General features: G+C 45.5%; 2 protein-coding genes across 2 annotated transcripts in view; one reads left to right on the top strand and one right to left on the bottom strand.

Moving 5' to 3' along the window:
- Positions 1-3,602: 3,602 nt before the first annotated feature.
- Positions 3,603-4,889, bottom strand: LOC138756235 (uncharacterized). Its single transcript, XM_069922820.1, has 2 exons — positions 4,154-4,889; positions 3,603-4,068 (listed from the first exon to the last, which is right to left on the bottom strand). Exons 1-2 carry the CDS (start codon positions 4,674-4,676, stop codon positions 3,914-3,916), a joined length of 678 nt encoding a protein of 225 aa, XP_069778921.1. The 5' UTR covers positions 4,677-4,889; the 3' UTR covers positions 3,603-3,913.
- A 639-nt stretch (positions 4,890-5,528) lies between these two features.
- The window catches only part of med28 (mediator complex subunit 28), a 24,747-nt gene continuing 11,671 nt past the window's right edge, over positions 5,529-18,604 (top strand). The window contains exons 1-2 of the mRNA XM_069925116.1: positions 5,529-5,726; positions 18,482-18,548. Of these exons, the coding sequence (XP_069781217.1) occupies positions 5,568-5,726; positions 18,482-18,548 (226 nt within the window). The 5' untranslated portion in view covers positions 5,529-5,567. The remainder of the gene's footprint in view (positions 5,727-18,481; positions 18,549-18,604) is intronic.

Genomic DNA, 18,604 nt, shown 5'->3' with positions numbered 1-18,604 from the left:
CTGTGGCCTCGGCCATAAAAGTCGAGCCACCTCTCCCTTCCCTAGCTTGGATCCAGGCCAGGTCAAGCCTTATATACAATAAAGCCTATCGTTTCCCTCAGTCTTTGTCTTTGTAATTATTGGGGAAACTGGTAGTGCCCAACAAAAACATTGGTGAATTGTAGCTTGAAGTGACTAAGGCAACCCCATGTCATTAAAGCACTTTGCACCATCTTCACCCTGTTTGGATACCCCAGTTACATTCACAGTGATTGGGGGTCTCCATTCATGAGTGAGTAGTTGAGGCAATATTTCCTTTCCTAGGGCATAGCCATGAGTAGAATCAATAGCTACAACCCCCACGGGAATGGGCAGGTGAAAAGGGAAAATGGTATGATCTGGAAGGCAGACCTTTTGGCCCTCAAGTCAAAAGAGATGCCTGTCTCCAAGTGGCAAGAGGTCTATCCAGAAGCGCTGCATGCCACCAGGTCCCTAGACTGCATTAAGTCTAACGCCACCCCACATGAAAAATTGTTCTTCCCTAGGAGGTCGGTGTTGAGAACCATGTTGCCGGTCTGTCTGATGACCCCCAGGGCCACTGCTTCTCCAGAAGCATGTTAGGACCCACAAGGCGGACCCTCTGGTCGAAGAAGTGAACCTCTTGGATGCTCTGATACGGTACCCAGATGGACAGAACAGCACAGTGTCAATCTGGGACCTAGCTTGAGCTGGGTCCCAGCACGGGAGGTGCACCCAGTAACTCCTGTCAAGCAGAGACCACCCCAACAAGCGACGAAGTGAACCCAACACCCTCATGCTACTCACCCCACCCAGACGCAGTTCAGCCCTCCAACACCCAGACTGCCGAACAAGTTGCCATTCTTCCAGAACCGATGACACAACCAGTGCTTCACCGAACGCAGCACCGGATAAAAGCACCAGATTGGCAGAACCTATGAACTATTAGGGACTACATGACCAGTGCCGATGGACATTGCCCCACTTCACTGTTGGGCACTACCGTAGCCCCAATAATCACAAAGACTGAGGGGAATGATAGGCTTTATTCCACATAAGATTGGAGCTGGGCCGGATCCAGGCTAGGGAATGCAGGGAAGGGAGAAGCTCTCGACTTTTATGGCCTAAGTCTCAGGGGGAGGAGTCCAGGGGAGAATGTCATCAGAGGGTGGTCCAGCCCGAGCCTTAACTGGTCAATGAGTACATACAATCCATACCATTACCGCTGGACTTCATCCCAAACAAGGGGTGAATGTGGTGGAGCGTGGTACTGTGGGCATGACCTTGGTGGACTGGACAGGCTGGCCCGCCTTCTCTCCCTGTAGCTCCACCCTGTAAAATCCCCATTAAAAGCCGCTTTTAGGTGTCCCAATTAAGATTACCCGCCTGCAGGCGCGGCTAGCGGAGTGCTGGCACATTTAGATGGCCACGGAATAGATGGCTTTCTGGCATCTAAATGTGCCAGCTGACTGCTAGCCGTCTAGCAGCAAAATTCGGCTACTCAGGACAGTTGCTAGTCCTGCCCACACTACCCTTACATCATAGCAGCATGTCAGACTTCATCGGGAGCATGGAGGACAGAAGGGAAATGCTTATGGGGATGTTGTCTGCCTGTGTGTGAGTCCAAGATGAGATACGCAAAATCCTTGGTGAGATCATGACATTTGTTGATGGTTTTAACAGCTCCATGTGATCTGAACTGCGTGTAAGTGAAATTAGGAGAAGTACAATTCCTGCAAAGGTTGTTGGCCAGCAGATGGAGATGGAAAGGTTGCAGAACGTAGGCGCTGCAGACAGATGCGAATGCTTCATCTCACTCAACTGGCCGTGATCACAAATCGGTCTCTGTGGAGGTTGAACAGATCCCAGAGGGCTGCATTTTGGAGTGATGTCATCACCAAATTTGATGATGATGAGTGGAGGAGGCACTTCCGTATGACACGGGGCACCTTCAACTTTGTGCTGGAACTCATTGAACCTCACCTGCAGCCTCATAGACCAGATGGGCTGGATCCATTGGTCCCGGGAATTCGACTGGCTGTGACCCTGTGGTGGTACGCAACCCCTTGCGAGTATCTTCGGGATAGGTGTCAGCACTGTATGTATGGTTGTATGGGAGGCGACAGGAGCCTTGAAGGGTATCCTTGGTAAGCGTTTCATCTCCCTGCCAAGTGAAACATGCCTCCAGGAGTCAATTGATGGCTTTGCGGAAAGGGGCTACCCAATGTGTGCTGGCACCATCGATGGGTCGCATATTCCCATTATCGTCCCCAATGTGGATCCCGTGGCCTACTACAATCGCAAAGGGTGGCACTCCGTGGTTCTGCAGGTGATTGTTGACCACAATTTCTGGTGAGTTGCAGCCTGACTTTTTGTTCTTTTTTTGCATCTCGCTTGTCCATGTTCACTGGTACAGGCTATTTTATTTGTTATGTTGTAGCTTCTTGGACATGTTTGTGGGTTGGCCTAGCCACACGCATGATGCACGCATGCTTGCCAATTCCCCTCTGTACAGAAAGACGGAGGAGCAGGGTGGATACCTCTTTGCAAGTAACGTGAGTGATAACCCTTACATGCTAATTGCGGTGACGTTGTTCATGCAATGTGGGTAAACAGGCAGGTCAGTAAACTAATGGCATCGCTGCACTTTTGTCCCCACAGGTGTCCAGAAACATTGATGGAGTGGAGGTCCCAGCTCATCTTGTGGGAGATGCGGCATACCCCCTTAGAACCTGGCTGATGAAGGGCTTCACTCGGCATCAAGTACTGGATGCAGACCAGCGAAAATTTAGCAAGACACTGAATTCCGCTAGGATGGCGGTGGAGCATTCCTTTGGCTGCCTAAAAGGCTGCTGTTGATGCCTGTCCAAGCGTCTTGATGTTGCAACTGCTTTCGTCCCAGATGTTGTGTTTGCCTGCTGTGTGAAGTCAACAAGGAGAATTTTTTGCCCAAATGGCAAGTGGTTCCAGCAGATCAACCTGCACCCAGGACCCAGGACTTTAACGATCCCCAACCTACTGGAGTACAGGTCATACGTTCGGCGATTATGTCCATCCTGTAGGGGGGTAGATCACAGAGGTTGCCCGTGTGATGCAGGTATGTCCCTCACACCCACCCACCCAACTCCCACCACCGCCCTCCCCCCTCCCCCCTCCCCAACCCTGGCCCAGAGGCTGTGACAGGATTGAGTTGCCTGGCCCCAAATTACAGACTTATCATTTGATCAGAGCAATTACAAAGTAGATGAAACATGTATTTTTTAAAAAACTTTAATAAAATAAAATTGTCAACAACACTTGTAAATTTTCTTATATACCTGAGGTAGATAACGCGCCATAAACATTAAACTTAGTGCAAAAGACTTGCTTTTGTTGCATGGAATGGGGAGAAAATAGTGCAAATACACCCCATGCAGCAGGTAAACAACTAAAGGAGAAAAAATCTTAAAACAACTACAACTTCACTACCTGGCATCCACTAATTCACATTACACTTTAGAGTATTGCACATTTTACCATTAAAAGTGAATGGGGGCAGTATTAACAATATAGACAGACACACAACTCATTCCATAAATGAGATGAATGAATGAGGAGGGGGGGGGAAGAAGGAGGAGGAGGGTGCTGGGGAAACACTGTTGCACCCCAACATCTCCAATCTCTCCAGGTGGCTACAACCATTATGTGATGGTGTGGAACTATAGTGTGGACCACCATGAGGGGGAAGGTACATGGATCATAGGGGTGTGGGTACTGGGGTTGACAGGTGGCTATTTGGGAAAAGAAATGCTGTAAGGTGGAGGACTGCCTATCTAATACTGCACTGAGGTGCTCAAGCGCAAATGACAGGCATGACGTCGCCTGCAGTTGCCTGTCACTCTCGGACCGCTGAACAGCATTTTCGTGGCTCCTCAATTCAGCTCGCAGCTCTCTGCTGCTCCAGAGCCAACTCTGCTCGCTGGAGGTCCCTCTCCACTTCCTTCTGGTCTACTGCTGCCACCATACTCTGAAGCTCCTTCGCAATGGATGGCCACCATCTCTTGCGCCTTGGATGGTCACCTCCTCTGAGTCCTGAGGGTCAAATCATGAAAAATGCATCAGTGCTTAAATAATACGGTTCTCAATAAAAAAAAAATCCTCTTTAATGTTACTATACCTGTGTCCACCGGTGTGAGTGCCACCTCGCTACTTGCACGGTCAGCGAGTGGTGAAGGTGTCCTGGGTGCATCCTGGGCTGTGCCAGCTGTGTCTTCCATGGAGTCCTGCACCTCCTGGCTCTGCATCTCCGGTGCCTCTACAATGCTGTCTGCAACCTGAGATGCCTCTGTGAAGAGATCCTGTGAAGAGGTCCTCTCCATGGCACTGGCAATGCTTATTGGTTCAGCTGAGCAGCTGGACCCCCAGATAGTTTGGCATTGCCGGAAGTACTTCCAGTCCATTCTTCCCCTGCCACTCCTGTGATTGTGATCCAGCAGAGCATGAAATTTTTTTCTTTGGTTTTTCAATTTGGTCACTACCTGTGTCTTTGTGTGGGCATGGCCACTGGCTGAGAGTACAGTGGCCACTCTTTCATATGTGGGACCATTGCTCACAGTCCCCGTCAGCTCCTTCTCCTGTGCCTCCTGAGTTAAATTATCCAGAAGAAGCCTGACCTCTGCATCAGACCAGTTGGAAGCCATAGCTGGTTATTAAGCTGCAAAAACGAAACTGCACTGATCACCACGAGTCTGCTAAATGACTGGATTTTCAAAAAATCGCGTCGTGATGCAGGTATGCATCAGTTGCCCATGATGGCTGTGAACATCTCCACGACGTCATCAGCCCGGGCTGCTTTCAGCTGCAACAGATGAGACTCCGAGCAGGATATTATACCTTCTGGAGGTTTCAGTAAGTCGACCTCCTAGCCGGCTTTTCTGGTTTCAGATGGCCACCCGACAGCCGCCCAGGAGTATGATGTGCAGGTTTACAGGCGGGCATTGTGGCCATCTGAAAGCTGATTGCCCTGGTCTCCTCACTCATACCTGCCTTGAATGTGAGCCAGCAGCATGGAGAGGCATGCCAAATTTTTCTGGTTAATAAAGCCTTTGCTTGCTTCGTGTCTGCCATGACCATGGTCATTGATCGTGCCACAATGGTTAATTTTGGTCAACATCCATGTATTCTCTTTTTGAATGGAAATTGTGGACAATGCTTAATTCATTTGGTATTTCCATTATAGTTAATAAAAACCACGATTCTTTCACTGGCAAGAAATAACTATGGTTATTTTGAACATCAGCTATCATTCCAAAAGATGACGAACCTAACTGGACAATTTCTAGTGCTATTACTAAGAGTTCAACATTAGTTTGAAATCACTTTCATCGGAGGAAAACAAGTTTGGTCGCAACCGACATATTCGGCTGGAAATCAAACCCTTTTAAAATATTTCTTCCCGTTGAAAAATTGCAACGGGTGAATTCACCTTGCAAACAAAAGATCTTGTTGACAAGTTCGCCTGAAAGTTGAGCTGCACCCCGTCTGCAAGCGCTGCATCTGCGAGGCGCGCAGGCGCACTGAGGCTCCGCAACATGGCCGCCTCCCTGCCTGGGATGTTTTCGCATCCGCCCCAGAATCCCAACCCGCCGCCTCCTGCCGGGGCTGGGTCAGCACCTGGGGCTCCCACTCCCACGGCGGTGCCGGCCCGGCCTCCCAGCACTCTTGTGGACGAACTCGAGGCTTCATTTGAGGTACTGGCGGCGAGGTTGGACGGAATCCATGAGGGATGGGAGGTCGTGGTGGTGGTGGCACCCTGGAGGGAAAGAAAGGTCCCCTGTGTTAGTGGAGTGGCGGATGGAAGGTGCCTTATTGTGGGGAAGGCGTCTGGAAGAACATTCGGGTGTCCTGACTGGAGATTGGGTGGCACGGGAAAGGTCCCTGGGAGGGAGAGACACCACAGATCCCCGAACAGGCGATGAAGTTTCAGACCCGGGTGGGTGGAAAAGTTGCCCATGAAAGTGGGCTTTGTTTGGGGGGGGGGGGGGGGGTGTCAGGTGCTCCGAGTTCCTTGCATTTCATTGACCGAAAGCAGCAGAATAGTACTTTATGAGACTGGAGATGCTGAGATTGTTGTCTTTAGAGCAGTCAAAATGGAGAAGAAATTCAAAATCACAATTTTGAGGAGAATGTGGTGTCAGCAGGAAGAGGACACAGACTTGTGATTTGACTAAAAACAAGGGTTGGACCAGAGACCTGGTTTTGAATCCAGCTCTGTCTGTAAGGAGTTTATGCATTCTCCTTTGTCGATATGGATTTCCTCTGTTCTTCCACCCTTCAAAACCTACTACAGGGTTTGTAAAGCTTGTGGGCAGGAAGGGTCTGTTGCTGTGCTGTGTTTTTTTTAAAAAAAAGCCTGTTCAAGTCAAAGTTCAAATTTGTTAAGTGCAGTGCTGGGACTATTCTTTGTCATCTAGATCAATGATCTTGATGATAATGTGTTAAATTGGATCAGCAAGTTTGGAGTTGACTCAAAGATTAGAGGTCTTGTGAGCAGCCAAGATTTTCAAAGCTTGCAGAGGGATCTGGACCAGCTGGAAAAATGGTCTTAAGAAAGGGAGTTGGAATTTAATGCAGACGTGTTGCATTTTGGAATGACAAACCAAGAAAGGAAGAATGAGGGAAGATTGATAGAGGTATTTAAAATTGTGAGGGGGGATAGACAGAGTAGATAGACTTTTTCCACGGAAAGCAGGTGAGATACAAACCAGAGAACATGGTTAAGGGTGAAATGGGAAAGGTTTAGGGGGACCATGAGGGGGAACTTCTTCACACAGAGTGGTGGGGGTTTGGAACGAGTGGTGAATGAGCATTCCATTTTAACATTTACGAAATGTTTGGATGGGAGAGGAATGAAGGGCTATGGACTTGGTGCAGGTTAGTGGGACAAGGCAAAAAAAAGTTCAGCATGAATTAGAAGAGGCTTGTTTCTGTCCTGTGAAGATCTATGGTTCTACATGCATGACATCACATACAATCTTGTAGGTCAGGCAGAATTCCTCCTATCAGTAACTGCGTACAGTACACAAGAAAAAAGATGTGTATATAAAAAAGAAAGAAATGTAAACAAGAAACATGAACAAAATGCAATACAGAAAAAAATATTCAGTAATAAATAATGTACAAAGTAAGAGTCCTTAAATTCATCTGAGCCTGTTGTTCAGGAGTCTGATGATGGAGGAGTTTCCATTGTTCCTGACCCTGGTGTATGGGTCTTATGGCACCAGTTCTTCTTTCAGGTTGAGAGTGTGCTGTGTGTTGTCAATCCTTGATGATTGCTGCTTCTCTCCGACAGCAGCATTCTGTTGATTTTGTGGGGAGAGTTTTTCCTGTGATATCTGTCTGTGTCCACTATCTTTTGCAGGGCTTTATGCTCAGGGTTATTGGTGACTCCATACCACATTGTGCAGTTGATCAACACACTTTCCACCACAAATCTGTAGACATTTGCCAAGGTTTCCATTGTCATACTGAACCTGCGCAAACTCTTTAGGAAGTAGAGGCTTTCTTCATGATGACTTTGGTGTGGTACCATATTCACATTTGTAAATAATGGTTTTGTCATACTGAGCCGTGCAGTCATAGACGTAGAGCAGCAGGGGAGATAAGGACACAGAGTTTTGGTACACTAATGCTGGTGGAGACTATGGAGGAAATGTTCTTGCTAATCTGCTCAGATTGGAGTCTCGAGAGGAAATCCAAGATCCATTTACACAGTGGGGTATTGAGGTCCAGGTCTTGGAATTGCTGATCAGTTTTGAGGGGATAATGGTGTTGAATCCCGAAATCTTGTCAATAAACAGCACCCAAGTGCATTCTTCTTTGCTGTCCAGGTGTTACAAGTTTTTGTGTAGAGGCAGAAATGGCATCTGCCATAGAACTGTTGCTGTGGTCAGCAAATTGGAATGGATTCATGTTGCTGCTCAGGTAGTTGCTGATGTGCTTCAACACTAGCCTCTCAAAACACTATTTCTGTGGATGTGAGTGGAACTGGTCAGTAGCCATTTAGTGAGATTATCACATTTCTTGAGCACTGGTATGATTGTGGCCATTCGGAGTGAGATGATGACCATGTGTGAATACTTTGGCCAAATGGTCAGCACAGGTTTTCAGTACTCGGCTAGGTACTCTGGTCTGGGTGCTTTCCTTGGATTCTTCTGAAGATGGATCATATGCCTTCTTTGGATACTGATAGTGGAGGATTATCAGGGGAGTGGAGGATCATCAGGGGACTTTAGCTGTGCAGTGGTTCTTCCTCCTTGTGATCAAAATGGGTATAGAACTCGATGACTATCACTCAGTAGCACTAACATCTACTTTGATGAAATCCTTTGAGAGATTGGTCTCGGCTAGAATAAATATGTACCTAAGTGGATGGCTGGATCCACTGCAATTGCCTACTGTGCACTTGCACCACAGCAGATGCAATATCACTGACTCTCTGCTCTGGATCAACTAGAAAACGGAAACTCGTCGACTACAGCTCAGTCTTCAACACTATTATTCCCTTAGTGCTGGTCAACAACAAGCTCAAAACCCTGGGCTTATGCACCTGACTCTGCAACTGGATCCTTGACTTCATTAGAAGACCATAGTCAGTATGAATTGGAAATAGCATCTCCTCCTCGCTGATGACTAATACAGGCGCACTTCAAGGATGTGTGCTTAGTCCACTGCTCTACTCACTCTATGCCCATGACTGTGTGGCTGAACACAATTTAAATGCTATCTACAAATTTGACAATTTGAGGACAACTTCAAGAGGTGGTGTCTTAAGAAAGGACCCTCACCGCCTAGGCCATGCCCTCTTCACTCTGCTACCTGAGGAAAAAGGTCTGAAGACAAGTACTCCGTGGGACAAGGACAGCTTCTTGCCCTCTGCCATTAGATTCCTGAATGAACAATGAACCACATAACATTATCTTACTTTGACTTTTCTTGCACTATTTTCATTATTGTTGTAAGATGTTTTGCATAAATGTTTGGACTAAGATGCAGCTGCAAAACAAATTTCGTGACTTGTTCATGACAGTAATTTCTGATTTTTCTGAGAAGGCATTGAGCTTATCTGGGAGTGAATCCTTAGTCCCTTTCACACTTGAAAGTGATCCCAATCAGCCTTTAAAGTGGCAAGTGTGAAAGCAAAATCAGCTCAAAGCCAGTGTCTGATTACATCATCTCATGCCAGGAACTGACAGCCTCGACCCCCGAGTACAATCCCCAGTGTCTGCAGATGCTGGTGTTGCAATTACACAAGTATGAAAGGGATAATTGCATTGTGGAATTGAAATGATCCAATTTTTGCATAAGTGCATGGAGAAAAGATTAAAATAAAGTATAAACTTTGCCATGGGAAAGTTGCAGCGAGAGAGAGAGAGAAAATAAATAGCAATAGCGAACAATTTTTAAATAGCGTTGGAGAATTGGTAGCACTATAATGCACAATTTATAGACTGTCGGGGGGGTGGGGAAGGGAAGCAATGATGGACCTGACTTCCCAGAATGCCTCACAGCAGAGAAGCTCCTCTATGAATGCTCCATGTATGCAGCAGGACATAGAGCCCTTTCTCTTCCACATGGAATTCTGGGAGGGCAGGTCCGACATTGCGTTTTACCGCTGTATTTATAAATTGTATGCTATAGCGTTACCAACTTTCCTACCCTCTTTAAAAATTGTCCACTATTACTATTTATTGCTTGCACTTTCCCATGGACCTTGGGGTTTATATAGGTCAGCACAAAACAACAGGAGCTGGAGGGCTCATACTGTGCTTAATTATGTTATAATTAGGTATGATTAATTTTGTTCAAATATAAGATAATACATTGATCAGGATTTAGGGCAGGTCCACCATCGCTCTGGATATGACATCATCAGTAGAAGGAAGAACAGTCCTAACCCCAAGGATGGCTCTTTGGAAGTGTGAAAGCATTCCCTGTCCCAGTTAGGAGTGGTCACATGTGAAAAGCCAAACCCACCCCCCTATTCCTATCCCAGGACACTGAACAGCCAATTTAGTGGGATCCAAGTGTAAAAGGGGCTTTTGTCTTCTATTGCACCAGATTGTAGCAGGTTATTCCATTTAGGCCCCACCACAGATGTTGTGTATCCTTTAGTGTTTCCATTTGTGGTGTTGGGAAGAGTGTCAGATTCAGTGGGTTCACAGAGAGAGAGAGTCTGGACTCAAGTGTTACAAACTCGCGTAACTTTATTTACCATACGAGAAACAAACAAGGGAGAACATTAAATGGTACTCAATTACTATTTCACTTAAGCAACAATATAGACATGCACCTTGGACATCGGTTGAACTTCCAACAATAGTGAACTTATACTTGACATGCTATAAGCAGGGACTCTTGCACACACTCAATTCCCTGTACCAATGGGGGTATGCTCTCTGCAAGTATTGATGTATTGCAATAGTACAACTCCTCTTGAGTGTAGTGCACACTTTACCCGCAACACTTCCAGCGATGTCTACAGTAGCGACTTGGTGTGGAGTGATGTCAAACACTTGGACCACGAGGCAGAGAGGGTGAATGTGCTGTGCGTTAAGAGTTATATACAGTGCAAATGTGTGCTTCTGGCCATTAATGATCCTGAGTGATTTAAAATTAGTCAACAGCAAGGTGTGTACTTCTGAGTGGCCTTGATTGACAAGTGAATTATCCAAACAGAGAGGGTGCATGACCATCAGCAACACACACATTCCAGACAGACAGGGTGGCCATGTTTCCTTAACATACTACACCATTGTTATCAGGCCCTTTCATACCAGGCCTCCACCTGGAGGCCAGCTAAAAATGCAGAAGGAAAACATAAACTTGCCTTTCATGGAGCTGTTCCTGCATCGCATTCATGTTGAGTGGCACCTTGTAGTGCCCTCTGCAGCTGATGGAGGTAGGACAACCGGTGCTGTAGCGCCACCTGTCATAAATATTCAGCAAAGCGATGACCATCTTCCCTACCCGTAATCCCCCACACAGGTGGAATCACTGTGTTTCCCAGAACAGTTCCAGCTTTGTGGGGGGGGGATTATGGGTAGGGAAGACGGCCATTGCTCTGCCGCATTTTGAGCTGCAGAGAGCGGCCCAAAGGCCGAGGTGACCTGGTGAGGTGCAGAAGTGGCTGGCAGGCCTGCCCTGACGATCCCCCCTGCCCTGAGAGGTCATGAAGGGAGAGGGGTGAGTGGGTGGGAGGGAGAGTGGAGATGGGTTGCTGGAGCTGCTTGCAGTGGTTGTACATTCATGTGAGGTGGCGGAGCATAGCACTCCTCCAATGATCCTTCCTTGAGAGGGATTACAGTTACACTACTATTTTTAATTTACAATGATGTTGTAAGATAGTGATAAAATGAATGTTTGCACTGTGATGCTGCTGTGAAGCACCAAAGTTCATGATCATAAATTCTGACTCCTCTCTCTTTGCCAGAATCTGAGTTCCTATCCAGTTTGTGCATGGAGAAACCCTCTAGTTGGATCATGGCATCTACTGTGCTTTGTTAGCCAGTCTATGTGCTGTAAACAACTGAGATTTGTCTCACCATTCTGATAAAGCAGTCTTACCCTGAGGACATCAATTTTATTTTATAATGACTGACATGTTCCTGTGGAATGGATGGCAGGAGAGGTCTCAGTCCACTGCACTTCAGTGTACTTTGGACCCCAGCCTTTACACCATGTTTCCTGCCTTGACCTTGGTGGTGGCCTAGACCTTTAAGGGCTTTGCATTCCAGCCATCTTGACTCAGCCTTCACCTAGGAAACCTGAAGATGCTAATGCAGTTCAGCAGCACCTGTGGGAGAAAAATTGCATGATTGCAATGAAAGCAGGTTGGAAGTTGAGTATTTAAAAGGATAGGTAATAAAGATTTCTCCACCCTGCAGAAAGTCACCAGAGATTTCTGGTGCCATTTTTTTTCTTTTGCATTGGAATGTACTAACTGAAAATGTAATCTCAGATGTGTTGGGTTTTTTTTCATCCATCTTCACTACTGAAGACACTACAAATACCCCAAACACAAGAGATGGGCTAGTGTGGAGGAACTTGTTATCATGTCAATTAAAAGGAAAAAGTACCAGAGTACTACAGGATGAAAGATGGACTGATCACTTGGAACTGTTGGCCTGCACCTAATGATTTTTAAGGATGTTGCTGACAGAAAGAGTTGACCATTGAAAATGCTTAAACTGAAATTGCAGGAGGGTGGCAGAAGATTGGAAAACTGCCATTATGACTTCCTTGTTCAAATAGGGAGGATTTTAAGAATGCTGGGTTTTGTTAGTTGTACAGTTAATGAGGCCACATCTGGAATACTGTGCACATCTTTGGTGCTCTTGTCTAAAAGGGATAATGGTAGCATTGGAGGCAGGAGGAGATTCATAAGATGAATTCCTAAGATGAGAATGTTGTCCTATCACTTTGCATCTATATTCTTTGCTCAGAAGACTGAGGAATGACCTTATTTAAACCCTTAAGATCCAAAGGAGGCTTGAGGTAGATAGTGAAATGTTTTCACTGGTGGTAGAGTCAGAAACAAGGACACATTGCTCCAAGATGCCAGTGGTTTAAAATGAAGTTTGTTGTCATCTGATTAAACATGTTTAACCCGATGAAACAGCATTCTCCGATCCTTGGTGAAAAACACGCAGACACACAACCAGACATAACACACATACTGTCAAACAATACATGTAGAAGACAAATATTCATATTACAAATAAATCACTAAATATTGTTTTGTAAAATGCAATCAAGGTCGTGAAATTGAGAAATAAGAATGATTCTCATCATTAATTAAGTAATTGACAATAGACAATAGGAGCTGGAGTAGGCCATTTGGCCCATCGGGCCAGCACCGCCATTTTAGATCATGGCTGATCATTACCATCAGTACCCCTTTCCAGCCTTATCCCCATAACCCTTAACTCCGTAACCCACAAGAAGATGTTGAAGATGCATTAAACTATGTCTATTTTCATTGGAATAGAGAAGGTTAAATGGTGAAGGTGTTTAAAAAAATTTTAGGTGTGTTGGGGATGCATATTAGTTAGGTGGAGATGCACATTGCTTGCCTTTTGTCCAGTTGCTATTTGAATCCTTGAATAGGGATTGTGGCCAGTCATCTGATATTTGTAAGTATCATGATTGCACTAGTATGTGTAAAGATTATTAATTTAATTTCAGGCATGTTACAATTTTGAATATGCAGTGCTGATGATCTTCTCAGATATACCATCTCTGGCTGAATCTGGAATGAACTGAGATCAGGGGTAGGTAACATAGTTCTTATGCTTGATCTCTTACCCCTGAGTCTGACAATGTTGAGCTTGAGTCTTAAAATGGGACAGTGCACATTGGGCCATCTTTTGCTCTTAGGAAAGAATAGTCATTCATTGCATTTGCATTTATTGGAAATTGCTGAATAAGACAGCTCGGAAAAGAAAGGGTAGGTTCATGTAAAAGTGCTGCTTTATTTGTGTGGTATCTCTTGGATTTTGTGTTTACCCGGACTCGAGGTCTGGCTTTTGTGTGGGGCCCAATTGCACTCTTAATTGCAGTTTGGAGTGAGACGGCACTCCAAAGAAAACTTGCACAGTTATGGTGAAGTTCGTTTATTCTGTTACAAGTCGGTTTATTCTGATCTGGTTACGATGCACATTGGATAGGTTAACCATACTCTGACAAACTGACAATAATTCAGCAATTTATAGTACTCACATTGCAGTGTTTTCACATCCTGCTTTTACAATTCCATATGAATTAATCAGGAACCACTTAAAGTTGCTTATCCCTGCTTGACATTTGGGACGCCTTTAGCTCCTGACATGTATTCCATATTCTTTCAGTGATTGTTGTGTTTTATTTTAGAGTCTTGATTTCCTTATCAAGTAATCAACTTTTCTGAACTTAATATACATTCCAACCCTTGTGTACTTTTTCCCTCTAGCTGGTTAGGATTTGTGATCCAGACGTTTTCCTAATATATTGTTGCCTTCACTAGAGTGGCCTTTCCCCATTATTCTCAAGATTGACTTTAATATATAATTCCCAATTTTCTTATTTTTAGAGATTATTTTTCAGAGTCCAAAATTAGGGGCCAAGATAAAGCAAGCAATTCAAGAGGAACCTTTACTAGAAAACTGTTTTTCTTTTCTGATAACCTTTTAAATATGTACAAGATTATTGGCCTGTGTTACATTCACCTTTGTTTCTCTTGACTTCAGTCCAAATTTCAAATTAGTTTCTCAAAAGATGGAGCTGATTTCTATGTGGAGTGGTTCAGGTATTCCTCTTGGGTGCGTTTAAAAGGAAGCTAGAACAGAAGTCCATGATCTGCACCAAACTGCTACTGCAAAACAACAAATTTCATGGTAATAAACTTGATTCTGAAAGAAAAGTTTCTTTTGCACTACATCCCAGACCGCATCCTCTATCACCTAAGAGAATGAAGTCAACAAACATGGGATTGCCACAATTTGCTAGTTACCCTTGAAATCATACAGATTTGGAAACGTTTTACCATTCCATCATCATTGTTGAGTCTGAATTTTGGAACTCCTAACAGCCAAATGGGAATACCTTTATCGCAAGGATTGCAGACAATGGAATACCAGCCTTAAGGTTAAGTAAGGTGGTAGGGGGCTTTTGTAGCACATTTCTACCATCAAAGACCATACTACTGTTTGACATTTCTTTAATTTCTTTATATATCTTGTGTGTTCTCCGTTTTTGTTTGCATTTGTTGTGTGTGGATCAAACATGGCATCCCTGCTTGGCTAGGATGGGTGTATTGTGAGTGGTCACGTATCCTCCCTGTATGAAACTTATTTGGAAGTCACATCACCTGTCAATCAAGGTTGGACTCCGGCTACAAATTAGTGCACACCTTGCTGTTGGTTAATTTAAATAACTTTGTACTGTTGTAACTTTGTAACTTTGGCTGTTGTAATCCTTGCTGGTGCTGAGCCATTGGTGCCCTGTAAATTATCTGGGCTGGACCCCTCAGCCCTCCAGCACTATAAAGGGTGCCATGTGTGCTCGGCTCTCCCTCTTTGCCATCTTTGAGATGCCACCCTGCTTCACTCCAGGCTGAGTATCGTGGAATGGGGCTGTAGAAATTGTTGGTGAGATGTGCACTGTTAAAGGGTTGGGAGTGTTTTAGTTAGAGTCTCTAGTAGCATAGAACTGTGCCTGCACTGAGTTGAAGCTTGGTTGGTATTATATTATTCTTCCTTGATTGTACCCAGTTCGTGGTGTATGTGCTCATTTGTTTTATTCCCGTTACCATTTTCCCCACTCGTTTTATGTTAATAAAATAATTTACTACTAGACTGTTCAGTCCTTCCCTTTGAGACCCATCAAATCTTGTTTTCTCACTCACAATGATTTGCACTATAAGCAGGGTCTTAAAGGTCTTAGTTGAACACAGACACAGGGAGGGATGTTCTGGAACAGGGGCAAGAAAACCAGTGGAAGCACAGAGGATAGGATTCCCGGGTGGACTGACAAGAGGGAGGGATTTGGGAGCTTGGTCAGCATGCTGGCAGACCACGGTAATTCTGAGCAGTTAGACCTGCGTGTTGAGAAAATAGGGATCCACGTGGTCTCCCTCCTTAAGAAGTCAGGGTTCCCCAAGGCAAAGAGGAGTCAAAGGGATGCCTTCTGGGTGTTTTTAACCCTCCTGTGATGCCAGGTTGGAATTACTGGCCAGATATAATGTATGTGTCACCAAAAAGACCAGGAAATGGAGGTGCTCCAGCAGCGCTGGTGTATGCTGCAGGAGGCAGGCTGCCCAGACCCTGCCAATGACTTCAAGGCCTGAGGTACCGAGGTCGCCTTCAGGCTGATCCAAATGTAGCAGGTGCAGGCAGCCCACCGTTCTGGCTGACAGCCAGACCTGCTTAAAATTCAACTCCTAGTCTAGCGTAACAATAAGATGGATTCATGGCTGGGGGATGGGGATATATGAATGGATAGTGACAAGGAGGGGGTGCCTAATGAGTCTGGGTCCCATCACATAAGCCCTCCTTCCCCCTCACCCACGTACCCGACCACTTGCATTCTCGACCCAGCACCATGCGGTCCCAGGTTTGCCATGGTGGTGGGGGGGGTGAGGATGAGAGTCTATAGAGACTCGAGATTACTTGTTGGGCTTGATCCAAGGGTGGTTGTGGGTTTTCCCTTGGTCAGATTCCCCCCCCACCAAGTTATTTCCACAGCTCATAAATGGCGGAGATTGGGATCCCATTGGTGCTGGTGTGGTCCACCCCTGTGCACAGCAGATCCAAGAATAGCTGTTTGCGTGTAAAATGAGGGGTTGTATCTCCAGCCTTTGTCTCTGCCCGTCCATGAGGGGCAGGACCACTGGCCTCAAATTGGGGTGTGCGGTGGTGACCAGGTATTCTGCTAACGTGCTCAGCACCTTGGTGTTTCCTAAAAAGTTGCAGTTATGGGCCCCCTCATAAATGCCATTCATCAGTGCCCACTCCCTAATGACCCTGCTGTCCTCACCAACCGTGTTCCATTGTTGCGGCCCATATAAATCCCACTTGAAAAGGATAGGCTACTGGACTTTCACGGCCGTCACTACCCAATCACACCGGATTCATTCCTGTGGTGCCTGTAGGTCATTGTTAACATTCTGCTAGTCGGACAAGCTCACATTTGGGGGCCGCCTCATCTCAAAGTTGGAGCAGTCACTGGTGGTACTGATCCACCAATTGGGTCAGCTCCTTGGCAGAGAAATCCTGGGTCTCCATAGTTTCGGAGTGACCATGGGCACATTCCCTTGTGGCCTCCTTATCCTCACCCCTCCCCTTTGTGGTTGACATGGGAGTGCATGGTGATGGGTTGCGCATGCAGGTGGTCGGGTGCGTAGGGGGAAGGGCATATGTGATGGAACCCAGGCACTTTGGGCACCAGCTCCTCATCATTATCCATCCATATATCCCCATTCCCCCAGCCATGAATCCAGCTATAGCTGGATTCGACCAGGGGTCGAATTTTGAGTTGGTCTGGCTGCCAGCCACAACGGCAGGCTGCCTTTTCCTGCTGCATTTGAATCAGCCTGAAAGTGACCTTAGTACCTCTGGCCTTGAGATCATTGGTTCAGGTCTGGGCAGCCTGGACTGCCTCCTGCAGCCAAAACCAGTGCCGCTGGAGCGCCTCTATCTCCTGTGGTCTTTTTGATGATACATATATTGTATCAGGCCAGTAATCCAGACCTGACATCTCAGGAGGGATGCAAACAGCCAGAAGTCACCCCTTTGATTCCCCTTTGCCTTGGGGAACCCCAACTTCTTAAGGACAAAGGCCATGTGGTTCTCCATTTTCTCCCAACACGGGTCTAACTACTTGAACTAGTCCACTGGCTTTCTCTGGTCTGTCAGCACGCTGGCCAAGCTCCTAAATCCCTCCCTCTCATCAGTCCTCCCTGTGTCTGTGCTCAGCCAAGACCTTTGAGACCCTGCTCATAGCGCAAATTTTTGTGAGTGAGAAAACCGATTCAATAGGTCTCAAAGCAAGGATTCTGAACAGTGTAGTAGTAAATTATTTTATTAACAAAAAATGGAAATATGACATACATGCACAATTTATAGATGAGCATGGGAAAATTGCTCCAGAAATGTGCACATACACTACGAACTAGGTATAAACAATCGAGGAAGAACAATATGATACTCGCCACGCCTTGACTCAGTGAAAGCATGGTTCTATGCTACTAGGAACACTAACTAAAATGCTCCCAACCCTTTAGCAGTGCACATCTCACCAACGATTTCTACAGCGCCATTCCACAGTATTCAGCCTGGAGTGAAAGATGACAAAGAGCGAGAGCCGAGTGCACATGGCAAACTTTATAGTGCTAGAGGGCTGAGGGGTCCAGTCCAGGTCATTTACAGGGAGCCAATGGCTTGGTGCAAGAAGGACTAATAGATTACAACAGTCAATGGCCCAAGGCCAAGTACAGTTATTTAAATTAACCAGTGGCAAGATGTGCACAAATTTGTGGCTGGAGTCCAACCTTGATTGACAGGTGATGTGACTTCCAAATAAGTTTCAGACAGGCAGGGAGGCCATGTTCCCTCCACTCACAAGATTCTATTCACATTTTAGGTCATCAAGATCGGATTGTATTTTAAACGTCTGCTTGTAAAAGTTTCTTGTTTCCATTTACATTTTCCACAAAATTTTATTGCACTTTTGAATCTTTGCTGGCTATTCTGTTTAATTAATTATCCCTTTTTTACAGGCATGCTTTGTTTCCCTAATTTAATTTAAAAAAAAAATTGACTTCACCAATATTTTTCATCTTTTGGTACCTGCTTTCCATTGAATCATTGAATTTGAATCCTGCTAGAATTCTCGCCTGATGAAAAATGTTCCTGTGCTAAATTGTTACTTTTAACTTTATTTGGAAGCATTAATTGTGAATTCCTTGTAGGCATGCTTTGCATCACTGGTCAGTCAAGATTATGTCAATGGTACAGATCAAGAAGAAATTCGAACAGGTAGGAAATCCTGGAAAATACATATTTATATAAATAATATGAGATGTTTTGATTTT

Source organism: Narcine bancroftii, chromosome 3 (assembly GCF_036971445.1).
Source record: "Narcine bancroftii isolate sNarBan1 chromosome 3, sNarBan1.hap1, whole genome shotgun sequence".
In the NCBI taxonomy this organism is placed as follows: Eukaryota; Metazoa; Chordata; class Chondrichthyes; order Torpediniformes; family Narcinidae; genus Narcine; species Narcine bancroftii.
This window is presented reverse-complemented; position numbering and strand designations above follow the sequence as displayed.